Source organism: Poecilia reticulata, chromosome 22 (assembly GCF_904066995.2).
Source record: "Poecilia reticulata chromosome 22, P_reticulata-male-v2, whole genome shotgun sequence".
NCBI classification, from domain to species: Eukaryota; Metazoa; Chordata; class Actinopteri; order Cyprinodontiformes; family Poeciliidae; genus Poecilia; species Poecilia reticulata.
The window spans coordinates 19,433,891-19,451,905 of NC_088851.1; the positions used below are offsets into that span (position 1 = coordinate 19,433,891).

Here is an 18,015-nt window from a genome sequence, read left to right on the forward strand (position 1 = left end):
AGGTGGGAAAGAGGTGACCAACAGGGAGGAGCTGAAGCTGGTGCAGTGGGCTTCCTGGACGTGTGTGTTGGGCCCTGAGGTCAATGGGATATGGCCCAAATACTCAGATATCAACGACATCAACTCTGTCGACGCCAACTTTAACAACCAAGTTCTGGTAACTGCAGACGACTATGGATTAGTCAAACTGATGCGATACCCCTGCATAAGAAAGGGTAAGAAATACACATACATGTATGCTTTAGTATTTATATTTTCAAAGTGTCGTACGTCGTTGACCCATCTGTGTTCTCTGGATTTTAGGAGCAAAATTCAAAAAGTATTTAGGTCACTCAGCCCACATAACCAATGTTAGATGGTCACATGACTACCAGTGGGTCATAACGATTGGCGGCGCGGATCACTCGGTGTTCCAGTGGAAGTTTATTCCTGAAAGAAAGTCGAAAGAAGCTCTTCATATTGCACCACAAGGTGAGATTTGGCTCCCACCACGTTTAGTGAGGAGATACTGTGACATGCACTACAAAAACACAAAATCTTAAGTATGTTTTGTCTAGTTTCTAAGTACAAATATCATAATACACTTGAAATAAGAGAAAAGTAACTTACAATCAGCTTTTCAGCAAGATATGGTAGCTGGTTTAAGTCAATCATTTCTTAATATTTATAACAAAAAGTGCTTGTTCCACTGAAAAATTATTTCACTTATAACAAGACATTTTTCCCATGTTATAAGTCAAATAATTTGCCAGTGGATCTAGTAGTTTTTCATAAATACTAAGAAAATATTGACTTAAAACAAGCTCTATCTTGCTGAAAAGTGACTTGTAAGCTGTTTTTGTCTTATTTCAAGTACACAAAGAAATGCACTAGAAACTAAACCAAAAAACTTAGAAAAGATTTTGTGATTTTACAGTGTGGATGACATACATTAATATAATTTAATATAAGTAAATTAAATAGTGTCTTATACTCTGTTAAAATTTTGACAGAAGAATGCATTCTTCTTTAAAATAAAACAAAAGCAGAGAAAATAAATATGGTCAGAATAAATATAAAGAATAAAGGAAATAAAATAAAACATATAAACAAATGTTGTTAGAAATAAAAGACTTTATTACCTAAAAAGCCTTTTCTGATCGTGGTTCACCGTTAATTTTCTCTCACCAGCCTCCTGATCTTCACATGTTAACCTATCAGACAGATTTCTCCCCACAGCTTATTTTTTTTAACAAACTATCATTTCTTTAAAGCCCAGCAAAGGAACGTCCGGCGCATTAATTTAAACAAATCCAATAAAAGTGAATGGAGCTTGGAAAGTATAATTGCTTTGTCATTCTCAAGTCATATTTTACCTCAAAGCAGAGTGCAGCTGTGCTCTCTGAAATTACTGCACATTCTAACTGCCTTTCTTTTTAATTTTCCTAATGGATCTTGTGAGTGGTCGCCCTGCACTGCCAGCTCCGCTCATTGCCCCGCTTTGGCACGGCTTCCTGTTGCTGCATCGGCGTTTTTATACATTTTGTCTGCAGCGTTGTCACCATGGAGCATGACAGCTTAATAAATAGGAGATGTCGTGATGTTATCACATGATCGGCCTGCACTGCCAGGGAAGCTGGCTGTTGTTTGTATAGGGGGATTCGTCTGATGAAGGGGCAGGTGACGGTTTTCTGTTTTTCTCTGGAAGCTTTTATGTAAACTTGTTTCCTGCCTGCAGAGACCTTGGCAGACTCTAACAGCGAAGAATCTGACTCTGATCAGTCAGATGTGCCTGAAATGGATTCAGAAATTGAGCAGGAGACACAGCTCACCTATCGGCGACAGGTTTGTTGCAGGTTTTAACACAAACTGCAGAATCACGTCCATTTTATAAGCAGCTTACACAAGTTTATTTTAAATGCATTCAGGTTTATAAAGAAGATCTACCTCAGCTCAAAGAGCAGTGCAAAGAGAAACATCGAGCAACAGCAATGAAGAAGAGAGAACGAGCGCCAGGGAACGGGATCAAGCTGCACTTCATCCATGGGTATGATTGAAGAGAGCTGATTTTATTACTTCCAGCTATGGCAGTTGTCTTTTTCCCAAAATATCACTTCGTACATTGCAGTTACAGGGGCTACGACTGCAGAAGCAACCTGTTCTACACCCAGACAGGGGAGATTGTCTACCATGTAGCTGCTGTTGGAGTTGTCTACAACAGGCAACAAAACACTCAACGATTCTACATGGGCCATGATGATGATATCCTTTGTCTGGCTATCCACCCCCTGAAGGACTATGTAGCAACTGGCCAGGTAGATTCCAAAAGTCCAGGGTTTTTTTTAGTCAAAAAAACAGACATTAAAGCACATTTCAGATCAATTTATTCCAGTCTGATCAAAAATTGTGATCTGTACTGATGTTCGTTTCTCCAGGTTGGCAGAGATTCCTCTGTCCACATTTGGGATACAGAAACGCTAAAACCCATGTCTGTGTTGAAGGGTTTTCACCAGCTTGGAGTGTGTGCTCTCGACTTCTCAGGTAATGACTAACCATTCAAGATGGAATATATATAATACCTTGCAAAAGTATTAATACCCCTTTGAGTGTTTTTGAAATTTTCCATGTCAAACTTACATGGAATCTGTTTTAAATAAATAATTCCTTAATATTAATTTTAAAAAGTACTAGTTCCACTGGCAGATTACTTCACTTATAACATGGGAAACGTGTCTTGTTAAAGTGGAATTATTATTTTTTTATGTCAATGTTAAGAAATTATTGACTTAAAACAAGCTTATATTTCTTGCTGAAAAGTTACCTGTGAGTTAGTTTTGTCTTATTTCCAGTAAACTAAAATATTTGTTCTAGAAACTAGACAAAAAAATGCTTGGTAAGATTTTGTCTACTCGCATTCTGCTTTCACAAGCTACAGAGAACTTGTAACGAATGAATTTAATTATTTCGCAAGGCAACCAATTTAGAAACAACAGTAAAAAATCTATTTCTGCCGTCTTCTAGTCACGGTTGTCTTAACAGCTTTCAGGTAGAGCTCCTCATCTCACTGTCTCTAATTAGGCCCAGATAGACGTGTGGCACAGATCAGTGATCCGCCTGCTGCAGATCAAACCAACTGGGGGGCTTTTATGTTGCTAATAGGAACCAAACTTCAGTGGAGCAAAGTGAGGACTGGCTTTCTTATCACTAATGTGCTTAATTATTTTTTTCCCCTTCTCAGCGGATGGCAAACGTCTGGCCTCGGTCGGCCTGGATGACAATCACACCATTGTGCTGTGGGACTGGAGGAAAGGCGAAAAGCTCTCTGCCATGAGGTTAGTTTAAAACAGTTAAATCATACGTTTGCCCCTGTGGTCTGGTGCTTCGAAGGTTCGACCAACCTCACTGTTAATTCAGCAGAGTGCGACTTACTTAAATATGGACATTTATGGATGAGAGTTAAATTGCAGCCACTTTGCAGCTGAAAGCTGATTAAAATGAGAAGTGGATAGAAAGGGAATTACTTTCTATGTTACGAGGCTCCTCAAGTGCAACACTAAACCCTGCTGAATGGCTACTGAGTTTGCTAAAGGATCTTTGCTTTACACCCATAATTAAAAGGAACTTGAAGTAAGGAATCAGTCAAATCTTTTCTTTGTAAAGAGATGAACTACAGCAAAATATGTTGTTTTGTTCTTTAGCAAAATAGTTCACAAAAAGAAATAATAATGTGAAAATGAATCACCTCTTTACAAGTTTCTCCTTTTTGCTTTTTTTGTCACACTTCTATATTTCGGAGCATCAAAAAATGTTGAGTATAATAATATTAGTAATTATATAATGCAGTTTTCAAATCATATTAAAGGAAGTCAGCTATGCAACCAACCTGCACATTTGTTCACATCTGAAAAAAGAAGATTTTGGAGTGTCTAATCAACATCTGAACTTAAACACGCTGTCGTAAACGAGCCTTTCATGCTGAAAATCTGTCTGAATTAAAACAACATCTGCAAAGAATATAGGGACAAAATTCCTCCAGAATAATGAACAAAGCTCATGCTTAACGACAGCTGTTTATATGAGGTGAAGCACAACCAGTTATTAGGTATCAACTTTGCTTGGATAGCCATTTTTCCCTTAATAAATGAAATCACTGTTTTGAAACTGTGTTGTATTTACTCAGATTAACTTTGTCTGATATAAAATGTGTTTGATGATCAAAAACGATAAAGTGTGAAACAAGAAATATAAACAGAACAGTAAATATGTCCTTAAAAGTTAATGTTTTAACATAATTAAATCTGCGACAGAATTGCTTTCTTTTCTAGAAAAGGCACATGGATGATTTTACAAGCCTTGAATTGTGAATTTCCTGAAATCTTGACATGTTCTATTAGCTCTTTCGCCTCAAAAGGTACAATATCAACTGGTTGAAAAGGCAGCTAAAACATCTACATAACATAAGCAACCGTTTCACTGTTGCTCAGTCATTCAATGGAAATGTTTCCCTCCTGGCTGCTTTAGAGCAAGTGCAGTGCAGGTTGCTCCCAAGGCTCTTAATATACTTCAGGGACAGCCTGGAGAAGCATTAATCTCCTTTGCAGACCCTGGTTGTGCAGCGCAATGAGGTGCACAGAGCTGGCTTGTACAGCATCACTGTCTCATCTTTAGTTGGATAAGGAGGTATGAGCCACAGAGGCTGCAGGGAAAGGCAGATATTCTAAAGAAAGTCTAGACTTTTAAAAAAATCAGGCAAACCACTGAGTTATTTTACTTATGGGTATATTGTAGCTTAAATAAATGTATTTTTTTATTTGAAAATGTTCAATAATATCCATGAAAGTTAACCTATTTTTCTGAAAATGTAACATTTATTTCAAACTCCATAGTAATATTTTACATAAAGACAATTGTTTCATAATCACATTTTTACAAATTATAAATCACTGAATATTGCAAACAGTATAAATGTACATAAAACATGCATGTAAAATACAGCAACTTGCAAAGATATTCACACCCCTTCACATTTAGCAGCATCATGCTGTGGAGATGCAGAGATGTTAGACTCTAACAGTTAGAGACTGCAAAAGACAAGAAGTTCAGCTTCCAGCTGAACAACTCAAAGCATAAAGTCAGAACGGCAATCAAAATTATTCAGATCAAAGTGTATCAACACTAAGAATGACCTAGTCAAAGTCCAGACCAAACTCTCAATTTCAATTTGAGAGAACTGAAAACTGATGTTCACAGATGATCTCCACCTAAGCAGACTGATCTTGATTTGGAGGTATTTTGCAAAGAAAAATGAGCAAATATTTCTGTCTGTAGATCTGCGGAGCTACTTGGTTCTGTCCAGAAAAGTTAGGACTACTAAGTTTTGACTCACTATACCGGTATATAGTTGTATCACATGAAATTCCACTGAAATACCACGAAATGTAACTTCATTTAATTGCAATGTGACAGATGTGAAGTAGGTTCATGGAGTATGAATACTTTCAAATAAATACACTTAAAATATGTGTGTAATATACAATATTGTTTGTATGTTGTTTTTCAGAGGAAGCAAGGACAAGATATTTGTAGTCAAAATAAATCCCTACTTACCCGACAAGCTCATCACCGCTGGTGTGAAACACATGAAGTTTTGGCATAAAGCCGGTAAGACTTTGCTTTTTTTTTCTTGCCATGTTCACAGAATTAGACTCTAACAAGCAGAAACTCTATCGTGGCTGTGACACATTTCAGAGCCAGTTCACTGTCTGCCTCTCTTTCAGGTGGTGGTCTAATTGGACGCAAGGGGAACATGGGGAAGACGGAGACAATGATGTGCGCTGTGTATGGCTGGTCAGAGGAGATGGTGTTTTCAGGCACATGCACAGGAGACATTTGCATCTGGAGAGACATGTTCCTGATGAAGACGGTCAAAGCTCACGACGGCCCTGTTTTTAGCATGCATGCTCTGGAGAAAGTGAGTTACAGAACCAAAGGAAAGGTTTCTATTTTCTTCTGACTTTATGTTAATTTCGGGCTCAGTCTGTTTAGCTTTCTATTTTTATTGTGCGAAGACCTTTCTCACATATGCTCTGGCAGTGGCATGTGAAAACAGACTGGTAGTATTACAGCTGTGACACTTTTTCCCCTTCAGGGCTTTGTGACTGGTGGAAAGGATGGTATTGTAGCTCTGTGGGATGACACTTTCGAGAGATGCCTGAAGACCTACGCTATAAAGAGAGCTGTCCTAGCTCCAGGCTCCAAAGGTAAAAAGGTCATCCCGTTCCCAATTACCCTCCTCGGTCCTTGGATCATTCACCCTCTCCATTTACAGAATTCAACTAATTTATGAAAATACATATTATGTAAATTTCATATTTTGCACACTTATACTTCCACTTGGGTCTCAGTTGCTTCTAAATCACTTAAAAATCACAAAAAGCAACTCCCCAGTTGCTTTTTGGTAATAAGATTTTTGTTATCTCCCGATAGTTAAGTCACTTTCTACGGACACTGTGCCGTTTCCTAGCCCAGCTCCTCACCTAGCAACCCCAGTCATGCCCCATTACCTAGCAACCCAAGTGGAGCTCCAGCATGTTTGGTCAGCTGATTTTACTACTGTATGAGCAGTACAATGGCTACTGGAAAAGGCAAGTGTTTTGTCCTTCCATAAACCACTTGCTGCATTACTGCTAGTTGTACAGGAGGCTCTACTTCTACTTTTCAAAGATGTACAGTTGTATAATTTCACATCTGTTTGCAGCCATTTTCACATGTGAGTGTAAACATTGAGTTGGAGTAGTGTGACCAGCAGCAGCTTATTTGGATTTAAGATGAAAAGAGGCTCTAAAACAGCTCATTCTGAATGAGATCAAAGTAGGCTGAACTGTCCAGACTTAAATCTCTTTATCTAACAATAATTTTGTATAAACAACGTAATGAGCATGTTATGTATAGCCCACAGGCCTACAGTTAACTGTTGAAGAAGTTATGTTAGGTCACTTTTACAATCATTCGAGGTGTTACATATTGCAGTTTTGCTTTAAGACTTTATTGTATACATCATTCCCTCTGCAGGGCTTCTGCTGGAGGACAACCCCTCCATACGTGCCATATCTCTCGGCCACGGCCACATCCTGGTTGGGACCAAGAACGGCGAGATCTTGGAAGTGGACAAGAGTGGCCCCATCACTCTCCTTGTCCAGGTAGGAGAACAAAAAATAAATAAAAAATACACCGTGCAACATTCGAAAGTATGTATCAGACTCCTTGAACTTTGTCACATTTGATCACATTACAAAGACAAACTTCAGTGTATTTCTTAGGGTTTTACAAAACACACCAACAGAAAAAAAAGTGTACTTGTTTAGTAAAAAGAAAGAAATGCACAGTTTCTAAAGGGAAGAAGCTGAAGAGGCATTCACAAATGAAAGCCAGAGCGGTCCTGTTTGCAGTTGAGCAAAGACAAGAAAGGTCAGAGATAAAGTTGTTTAAAAGTTTAAAGCTCCAGAGATCCACAGTACAAAGGAAGAAAATGTTGACAATCATTAGTTGTACCCTCCACAAATCCCCCCCAAATCTAAAATGCTTCTCTTTTAAGCAAGAGTCTCTCCCTGACACCATCTGAATACCGCGAACTCATTGTTTTGTGCTCTGGTGTTGGAAGCCATGACCATTCCCTTTAAATCTGTGGAACAAGGGGCCTGTGAACATTAGAGTCATGCAGACTGTTGATCATTTTAAAACCTAAAAACCAAAATCTTCTCTCTGGCTTTTATTTCCAGCAGAACATTTAACCTTTTGCTATATTTTTATACATCCAACATGAGAGGCAGGGTTCTACAATGTATTGAATAGAGGTGGCTGAATTACAGTTCAGGTCATTCTTTTAAAAATTGTTGTAATTATGTATCATTTTCCTTCATCATTACAGAGTTTTTGTCAGTCTCTTACCTAAAATCCTAACAAAAAACCCTGAAACTCGTGGTTGAAATGTGGCATGTGAAAAAGTTTAAGAGGGGTGAATAATTTTGTGAGACACTATTACTGAAGGTTACATCAGACTTTGATTTTTTAAGTGTACCAGAAACCAAACGACTAAATATTGTCACTGACAAATAATTTACCTGGGAGTTAAAAAAGCATGCTTGTGCATTCATCTGTTGTGTTGCTTTCAGCTGGATAATAATGGTGCAAACTATTCTCTAGAGATTCAGAAGCAATAATCCTGATGAATTAGTGCCAATCAATAAAGAAATTGTTAATTTGGTCAAGTGATCCTGGAGTGTCCTCCAATCCACAGCCTTTTTGATTTTGGGACAAAGAGAACAAATGCTCTTGCCCTGCGGATGCAGATTTCAACAGATGGGATCGATTCATGCGAGACAAGAAACTGAATTTGCTCCTGAATCTGGTCTCTAGGTAACAGGCGAGCTAGTTGAATCAGAATGTAAGTGATAGACCTTGCTGTGAAGACGGAGCAGTAAGTAAAAGGTTACATTGTGTGCTGCCGATCGCTGCTTCTAGCCTTTTAGCACCCTGTTTTCCCTCATCACCTGTTCCTGGATTAAATATTTATCCTCTGGGATGTGTCTGCAGGGTCACATGGAGGGTGAGGTGTGGGGCCTGGCCACTCATCCTCACCTCCCTCTCTGTGCCACGGTCAGCGATGACAAAACCCTGCGCATATGGGACCTATCGCCCAGCCACTGCATGCTGGCTGTGCGCAAACTCAGGAAAGGTTTGTCACATTTAAAAACACCAAAGGATGAATGCATTTTCCTGACAGCGAGTGTGCTGGTTTCAGGGCTGTAACAGGCAACCTGTCCTCCACAGGCGGTCGCTGCTGCTGCTTCTCCCCAGATGGGAAAGCCTTAGCGGTGGGCCTGAATGACGGCAGTTTCCTCATTGTGAACGCAGACACCCTGGAGGACCTGGTGTCCTTCCACCATCGCAAGGACATCATCTCCGATATCAGATTCTCTCCAGGTTGGCGGTTCACCTACGCATTTCTTTAGTGGGCGAAAAAAACTCCTCCCGATGTAAATAGAGCTCTTAAATCCCTGTGCCCTTCAGAGCAGCTGGGTTTACGGCGGGTAGGAGGCTGGGCTGCATATCAGCAGGTATACATAATTTTCCCCTCCCGCTGTGAGTCAGGGGGGAACAGACCGCTGCAGGCCTGACCCAAATTAATATCTTTCTGTAACAAGGCCAGACAGAGAAGCAGCGAGAGGGGAATGAGAAACAGTGGGGGTTGACAAAGTGAGAGCAAGAAACTAAACTCTCCTTCGTCTGGACACTTAATCTTCAAAGAGATCCTGTTTCTTCATGCAGCATCCATGGATTCCTGACACAGCTGTCAGTTAAAGTCTCAGGATACAAAATGGGCTTTTAGTACTGTTAAAATGATAATTATTTTAGTTAAAGTACACACAGCTGTCTGCCCAAGGCTAAAATTTGACAAAGGGTCTAAAATTTCCACTTTAGCATTTAAAGGTGCAGTTGTGGTCAGAACAATTTGGGGTTTTAATGACCCATTTGACCTGCTCTTTTTAGAGGGTGGCATAATAATATAACAAGAATTTGGTACATTGTAAGCGTCTAAAGATGCAGTATGTAACTTTTTAAAGAATGTTTTTGACATATTTGTTAAAACTGCCGTCATGTCGTGATTTTATGCTATGAGACTTCCGCTTCTAATCACAAAGAACCAATCACAGTCAAGAGGAGTGTCTTAGCTCTATCAATCAATATCATGTACTCGCTGCTAAATGTGCTAATGGCAGAGGAACAAACTGTTTACCCACAGACATCAGTAGCCATGCTAACTAGCCTGAACATTCATGACAGCAGCCTGTGCTGGTTGCAGCATAGCAGAGAGAAAGAAGAGAAGGTGGAGGGATATGAGCAGCTAAGACCCTCATTCTGGCTCTGATTGGTTGTTTCTAGATAGCACTGGAAGAAGGCAGAGAAGCTTGATCTTTTTTTTCACAGATTATCTGTCTCATATTATACTGTCACAGTTTCAACAACAGAAAAAAAAATCTTATAAAAGTTACATACTGAGCTCCCTTGTTATGAGCAAGTTTGTCCTTAAAATGAAAAAGTGTCTTGTTAAACCAAGAAAACTTTCTTATACTAATAAAATGAAAACCTGCTGACTCAAATTGTTCATAGGAAAGTGTTTAGGATGTGAAAGAGCAACTCAGATCCAAAACAGATTAAAGCTGCTATTTAGGAATGGATAAAGTAGGTTAACAATAAGCTGGTGCAACGACTCTGACCTCAACCTTAATAAAAATGTATGAAACCAACCAGTTTAAATGAACTCTGCCAATGCTGCCAAGCAGAGAGGTCCAATAAAAACCCAGCCAGAGTTATGCCAGTAGCCTGCTGATTGCTACAAAGTGTGTGCAATTTCTCTGCGTTTATAAATATAAAATATAATTTTGTATTTGAAGAATATGCTAAAAAAATATATTTTCTTTCAGGAAATCTTTGCAAGAATAATTAATAGGTTTATTTATTTTTTCTCAGGAGCTGGGAAGTACCTCGCAGTTGCCTCAGGAGACAGTTTTGTGGATATTTACAATGTAATGAGCAGTAAACGTGTGGGAGTGTGCAAAGGATGCCTCAGTTACATCACCCATCTGGACTGGGACAAAAGAGGTAAACGGGACTCTTAAGGCACTAATGTTTTCACTGCTTTGCCTCTGAAATAGGTGTGAATAAAGTTAAAGTCTCTCTGGAATCTCTCGTTCACAGGAAAACTCCTCCAGGTCAACACGGCAGCTAAAGAGCAGTTTTTTTTCGAAGCTCCTCGTGGCAAAAGGCAGACCATCCCTGCTTCTGAGGTAAGCAGGGCGGGGGGAGAATAGACGCAGGATCAGCCGTGGCTGTTGCGCCTCCAGCCCGCGTTTTCCCCCTCGGGATCAGACGAGACTAGGCGAAGGGCAGTGAAGCATTAACACGGCCCATTTTTCACCAGTATCGTTCTAATTTGGGCCATGGAAGTGGGATAGTGTTTGTGGTCTTGCGTTAATGCGTCGTGACATTCAGGCACCTTGCGAGGCGCGCAGCGGAGGGGCGCATTTACAAAATAAGTGTCAGAGATGATAGATGCTGTTAGGTCGAGTCTCAGTGGAGAATGACACATCCTTCTTAGGCATCTATCTTCTCCTCACATTCATTACATTAGTCTCCTGTAGACGTGATCAGATGGGGTCATTTTTTCTGCTCACTACTCAAATAAACAATATAACTTTACCAACTCATTATAATATATGTGGTTATATTAGTTTGAAAACACCCAGAGGTGTATAATCTCCACCAGTTTAGGTGTTGGTATTGTTTATGTAAAGTCGGCTTAATCCAATGAATGTGTATTATATGTAGTGGTGACTGATTTAAAACATCTAAGGCAAATGTTGAATTTTTCCACATCTTATGACATCGTCGCAATAAATATTATTTCTGTTTTATTGAACATTTGTGATAGAATGACACATAGTAACACAATTATATATAAAACCTAGAAGGAAAATCTTACGTATTTTTCACATTTTAAAAAATGAAAATATGAATGAAAATCTGAAATATTTGCCATGCATTTTTAGTCAGCCACCCACAGTTTTCCCCTTGGTTAAATTTCTAGAGTCCAGTTGTGTGTAAACTCAGTATCTGTTCTCTGAAGTATTGTAGCTGTAATGTAAGAGTTTAAGGTATATAATATTTTTTTTTGCAGAATATTGCAATTATTTACCTTCAGATTCCGATTAAACACTTTTCTGATTTTACTAAAACTGACCTTCCTTAGAATTTACATTATTAAGCTAACACAGCTTTGTTATTATTATCGTTATTATTACTATTATTATTTTTATCGGCTTGACTCTTGGTGTTTGTCTGACTCTGACTGCTCTTGTTGAAAGGCAGCCTTGGTGAATAAATCTCTACTGACGTGTTTCAGGTGGAGAAAATCGACTGGAGCACGTGGACTTGTGTCCTGGGGCCGTCTGTTGAAGGCGTCTGGCCTGTGATCAGTGAGGTCGCAGAGGTGACCGCCGCCTGCCTTAGCAACGACAGGAGGGTGCTAGCAACAGGAGATGACTTGGGATACATCAAGCTTTTCAGATACCCTGTCAAGGTAAAACACAGCTTATAATCACATTGCCCTCCAAACGTATTGGCCCCCTACCTTGCTTCATGGATAATTGTCGTTCAATGATTATTACAGAGCAAAAATCTAATACTGAATACAACCTGGCTAAAAACAAATCTACTTCTACATTTAAAATTGTATATACATTTTTGACAGAGTATTGTCAGATTATTAACGGAAAATGTTACTTGTAGCAAAGCATGGTTGTTGAAAAATAAGAAATACACTAATGCTTGAACATTAGTGTTCAAGCATTAGCAAACCGGGAATGCTATAAAAAAATTCTAATGAATAAATAATATGGGCTGATGCATTTACTAGAACACTAGACCTTCACTCAATCCAGGATTTGAGCATGTATAGGGTCAGGAAAAGGGCAGCTAACATCACTTCAGATCGCACACATGCTGGACACAAACAGATTTTCATCTTCAGGTTGGTGCTACAGAGTGCTGTTGACAAAAGGAAAAGAAAAAAAAACAGCTGCCAGAGAGACAGTTTATTTCCCCTGAAAAAGGGATGTTTGATTTTCTTACATCCTCTGTTTTTCTTTCTTTATAAATATACAAAATGACTGCAAATATGTACATATTTTTACTTTTATCTTGTTTTATTCCCTCTAAAGTTTGAATATTTATTTTGTCTGAAGTCCAATTGCCTGTCTGTGCACACAGTCTTGATGAATAAAGCTGATTCTGAGTATGATAGACATTAAAGTACTGCAAGCTCTGCAGTTATGTGTTCATTTATAAATTTAGCTCTGAATAGTTTTTAAGGCCTAACCATAACCCTTAGCTTTCTTCTTTTTTACACACTGCAACACTGGAAGGCCCTACTTCTTAGAAGTATAGATTAAAGTTTTAACAATGAGGGGAAAAGGGGTGAAGATTTAACTATTCATCATTAGTTAAATTGATGAATAGTTGGTGTGAAATAAAACTCACTGTTAAGTACAGTATTTGTGATGGTGTGGACTGTTTCTCCTCTGAAGATCCCTGGAAGCTTGTTTGAGTACCTTTCCCTTTGGAATACATAACAGGACATTTTTTATCAAAAAAATAAATCTGGTACCATTTGCTTGTAAATTAAATGGGTCATTACAGAGTCTTTCAACAGGCTAATGACCCAAAACAAATACCAAATCAACATAAAAATAGAACAAAAAAAAATCACACAATGCTGTTTTCTTTCAACACCTTCTGACTTGAACAAAAGCTTTTGGATTCATGCAGATATTATGCTAATGTTGTGTTAATGTCACAAGTGTTGAAAAGATGTTGTTGCTTTTCCCTCCAGGGGAAATATGCAAAGTTCAAACGCTATGTGGCACATAGCACACATGTCACCAATGTGCGATGGACCCATGACGACAGCCTGTTGGTGACAGTCGGTGGGGGTGACACCTGCCTCATGATCTGGGCCCACGAGCCTGAGGGCCTGCGGGAATTCAAACTCTGTGACAGCGAGGAGTCGGACATCGAAAGCGAGGATGACGGAGGCAAGAAACGAACTCCTGTTTCGGGTTTAAACATTCGGATGCTGCTGTGACATTAAAGATTGCATTTTTTGTTTCCCTTTCATTAGGCTACGACAGCGATGTGACTAGAGAGAACGAGATCAACTACACCATCAAGGCCTTATCTACCAACATGCGACCAATGACAGGGGTGAAGCCCCACCTGCAGATGAAGGAGCCTTCCATTGATGAAAGGTATTTATTACCCAAACTGTGAAGGAGTTTTCTCATCTGCTCATCTCCATCTGTACTCTGCCCTTTTCAAGCGTTTCTTTTCCTTTGTGTAAATTCTCTTCTTTTAATTAACTCTGCCTTTTCTGCTCTCCTTTAATGGCTGTCCATCTCTGATTTTCCTGCTACACTCTTTTCTTCCACATGAAGGCAAGGGGTGGTCAGGTAAGTGCTGGTAATGTGCTGATTCTGAGGGACTGCAATGGGAAAGAACAAACAAAAAGTCAGTGAAAACATGCTTGTAACTCTTGTAAGTGAAATGATATAGTCACCTTACAGTTTAAACAAAGAAGCAGTTTAGATGTTTTTGGGTGCCAGGAGGCATTCGGCTAAAGTTAACCACTAGAGCTTAAATTTATGCTCTTTAAATATTAGCTCAACAAACTGGATCGATTCTAGTTAGGGTGGATCCACAGTGGCTTACAAAAGTTTTTTTTTTTTTAAGAGCTTGAAATTTCTTAACATTTTGTCAGTTTATGGTCACAATATTCAGTGTATTTTACTGTTATTTTGGAAAGTAAATTAATTTTAAAAAAAGAAGCAACATCAGGTAGCGTTTTTCTTTTCCACACAAAAACATAAAATTACATAAAATAAAAACAGTGTGGCTTGCATTTTTGTCCAAGCTCAGTCAGATGTGATGGAGATTGTTTGTGAACATGCATTTTCAGGTCTTGTCATTGATTTTCTTTTTTTTACTACATTAACACATTGCTTCATACTTAAAATGTGCCATTGTTGCATTGGCTGTTTGTTGTTTTGCAGCTGGAAAGTCTCAGGTGTTCTGCATCCTCTAACTAATTTTGTTTCAGGATTATACTGGATTTAGCTTCTCATCAAAGCTGTGCTGTTAAATTTTCAAATCCTGGAATATAATTGATTTACAGCCTAGACCTGCCTTAAAAACTCCACAACCTTCTCTCTTCATAACATCTTCATAGAGTCTTTATAATGTAGTTTATTCACTAATAACCTCTGAAGCTTTCCATAGAACAGCTGAATTTATATAAATTACACAGAAGTGGACTCATTTTATCCGTTAGGTTTCTTCTTTTGGAATTTGATTTGGTGAACTTTATTTAATGATACCAGAGTAAAGAGGATGTTAATACAAATGCTTGCCACATATTTTAGATTTTTACATAGAATATGGAAAGCTATTTTTTTCCCTTTCTCTCACTTGCGCACAATTTGTGTTAGTCTGTCATAAAGTACCATTCAATCTGGTCATAAGAAGACAAAAGGTGTGATTGTTCAAGGGAATATGAATATTTTGCAGTGGATGCAGACACTGAAATCCAGTGTTGTGTGTTTTGATGGGCCTGTTTAGCAGGACCTATTAGGCTAAAGAATACAAGTGACATTTAATACTATGCTCTTTAAATTTCAGTTCAAAAGATTTAAACATGCAGTTATTAAATAGCTTGAATTTAAGGTGGATTTTTATTCTCCGACTCAGAGGAATTATATTTTAACTGCACATCTAATATTAAAAGACATATTAACTATTTATAAATCTCAACCTGTCATTATTTAAGTCTTTTTGAAGAATGCCTGTTTCTCTATTTCACACATTAATCATCTTACAGTATCTATCGTGCTCTGCGGAAATCTTGTCTTCTGCCTGTTTCTGATTGATTTTCACATTTCCTCTTTGATGATGCCAGCTTTCCATGCAGCATCTTCTGGCCCACATTAATCAGAAGTATACTCAGACTATGTTGGATAAATACAGTGGGTAATATTTTTTTCTTGTTTTCTTCCTTGCTTTTGCTGCCATGAAGAGGGTCGAGGTAAAGAAAAATTAATTTTCTTTTACTTTGATCAACTTTAATGCTAATCAAACTTTTAGACTTTCTTTTTATTGCTTATTAGTTTAGACTAAGCACCTCTGCCGCTGAATGCTTCACCCTGCATGTCTGTACAACTTTCAGATAAAACATTAGATCATCATATTCCTTGACTCCACTTTAGTTGATATTGAATCATCTCTTGTGGTCTTCATATATTTTTTATTTTCAAAGTGTCTTTAAAGATGGGCATCATATTTTTTTACTGTTTCTCAAAATTACGGTTGGTTAGTTTAAAACATGTTGCCGAAGGGAATACTTTTTTATTGCACCCACTAAACGTTTTGCACCCAAGTGGTGTAATGTAACGGCCATCATTATGATCCTCATTATTGCCATCATGAGCTGCAGGAGTTCGCTCATCCCAGCTGTCTGTTTCAGGCCTCCTGTCAGCAGGGCGCTGCCACAGCCTGAGAAGTTGCAGACCAACAACGTGGGCAAGAAGAAGAGACCCATCGAGGTAAACTTCTCCTCATCCTCACCAAAACACAGCTAACTGGTACAGAGACACACATGATGGACTGTATGTCAGCAGAGGGAAGCTTACTGCAGAGCTAATGTGTCAGATGCAGCTCGCTCCTTGGGAAGCTGTGATGATGCTGTAATTGAATCATTTGTGCCGTCATCTGGCTCTGGGCACCGCTGTTGTCATGGAGTTAACCTTTCTGACTCTCTGACTGACTTCCTCTCTCCCACAGGACTTAGTCCTGGAGCTGGTGTTCGGTTACCGTGGCAATGACTGCCGCAACAACGTGCACTACCTGAACGAGGGGGCGGACATCATCTACCACACGGCCTCAGTCGGCATCGTGCTCAACCTGACCACCTGTAAATAGTTTGTTAGACAATATGATTATTAACTAACTGACAGACACAATTAAATTTTTGTTTTCTGTATTTTCTGACAGCTTGCCAAAGTTTCTATGTTGAACACAGTGATGACATTTTGTGCCTGACAATCAATCAACACCCCAAGTTCCCTAATGTGGTGGCAACTGGACAAGTAGGTATGTTTGTGAGAAGTCGGCCTCTTGTGATTTTTGCATTAAATGTGAAGATTATTTGCACAGCTGATGCCTGATTAATCAATTTAACAATTTATGATAATCAGAGTTACAAATGCGCAAAGTAGAATACACAGAAATTTACACAGTAGTGTCAAAGCAACTGAAATAAGTGTGCAGGTCTGCAAATTATGAAATGAATGACATAAATGGTTTAAAATATGTTACAAATAAAAGATTTTCAGCCTCCTTTTCCCTGACACCCCTAAATAATATCTAGGGCAAATGAATGCATTCAGTAGTCAGCTAATTAGTTATTTAGAGTCAATCTCTGTTTTTTTTTTTATTACAGCATAAATCCAGCAGTTCTGTGAAAACCTTTAGAAGTTTTATAGAGATTATTAGTAAACAAACAGCATCATGAAAACCAAGGAACACAGCGAAAAAAAAAAAAAAATTATGTATCCTTTTTCTTTCAGTCATAGTTATGTGCTGTTTCATTCATTTGTTACATAAATGAGACACAGTTTGTGGTTGTAAAGTGTAAATCATGAAAATGTTCAAGGGTAGTATACTTTTGCAAAGCACCTTATATCATTAAAAAAACTGACAGAAAAGCTGCAAAAGCAGTAAACTTCTCAAATCTGAAATAACGTTTAGATTTGAGAAAGTTTATTTCCAAAAGCTACTTTCAGAAAAAAGTGTAACATTTTAAATAAATCACATTTTCTATTTTACAGGTGATACTGGTGACATGTCAGGTAAGACATTTCCAAAATTCACGAGAAACTTGAAGACTGGAGAAAATACTTTAGAAAGTTAGATTACTGCTATCAATAGATTTTGAAGTCAATACACAAATGAAACTACAATGCGTTAACTATTAAAGAAAATTGATTAAAGTCGCAGACGTAAAAGATAATCTAATCTAATCTGTTTATGTCTTCTCCTCCTAAGCCACGTCTCCTTCCATTCACGTGTGGGACGCCATGACCAAGCAGACGCTGTCGGTGCTGCGTTGTTTCCACTCCGGCGGCGTCTGCTCCGTCAGCTTCAGCGCCACGGGGCGACTCCTGCTGTCTGTGGGACTCGACCCTGAACACACCGTCACCATCTGGAAGTGGCAGGAAGGTAATCCAGGAGGAGAATCTCCTCAGATTTTCATATTTACTCTGGATTTCAGTTCAATTTAATCGATACTTAGAAATGCTTTATGTATGCCAAAGGTAAATTAAATGTTGTCGTAACTCGTATCTCTGCTTCTTTGGAGCAGAGATGAGA

General features: G+C 38.6%; 1 protein-coding gene across 6 annotated transcripts in view; it reads left to right on the plus strand.

Moving 5' to 3' along the window:
- eml5 (EMAP like 5) overlaps window positions 1-18,015 on the plus strand; it is a 45,621-nt gene that overhangs the window by 21,559 nt on the left and 6,047 nt on the right. For 4 of the 6 annotated variants that reach the window (XM_008400241.3, XM_017302549.2, XM_008400237.3 and 1 more), the window contains 25 exons: window positions 3-215; window positions 304-471; window positions 1,718-1,824; window positions 1,908-2,026; window positions 2,108-2,294; window positions 2,415-2,520; window positions 3,218-3,311; window positions 5,540-5,640; window positions 5,757-5,950; window positions 6,128-6,239; window positions 7,051-7,178; window positions 8,572-8,713; window positions 8,809-8,961; window positions 10,510-10,641; window positions 10,738-10,826; window positions 11,942-12,118; window positions 13,430-13,631; window positions 13,718-13,844; window positions 14,031-14,045; window positions 15,665-15,673; window positions 16,112-16,190; window positions 16,429-16,558; window positions 16,639-16,737; window positions 17,475-17,495; window positions 17,692-17,865. In XM_008400241.3, coding sequence (XP_008398463.1) covers window positions 3-215; window positions 304-471; window positions 1,718-1,824; window positions 1,908-2,026; window positions 2,108-2,294; window positions 2,415-2,520; window positions 3,218-3,311; window positions 5,540-5,640; window positions 5,757-5,950; window positions 6,128-6,239; window positions 7,051-7,178; window positions 8,572-8,713; window positions 8,809-8,961; window positions 10,510-10,641; window positions 10,738-10,826; window positions 11,942-12,118; window positions 13,430-13,631; window positions 13,718-13,844; window positions 14,031-14,045; window positions 15,665-15,673; window positions 16,112-16,190; window positions 16,429-16,558; window positions 16,639-16,737; window positions 17,475-17,495; window positions 17,692-17,865 — 3,078 coding nt within the window. The remainder of the gene's footprint in view (window positions 1-2; window positions 216-303; window positions 472-1,717; window positions 1,825-1,907; window positions 2,027-2,107; window positions 2,295-2,414; window positions 2,521-3,217; window positions 3,312-5,539; window positions 5,641-5,756; window positions 5,951-6,127; window positions 6,240-7,050; window positions 7,179-8,571; window positions 8,714-8,808; window positions 8,962-10,509; window positions 10,642-10,737; window positions 10,827-11,941; window positions 12,119-13,429; window positions 13,632-13,717; window positions 13,845-14,030; window positions 14,046-15,664; window positions 15,674-16,111; window positions 16,191-16,428; window positions 16,559-16,638; window positions 16,738-17,474; window positions 17,496-17,691; window positions 17,866-18,015) is intronic. The other 2 variants (XM_081603379.1, XM_081603380.1) reach the window with 1 other exon arrangement.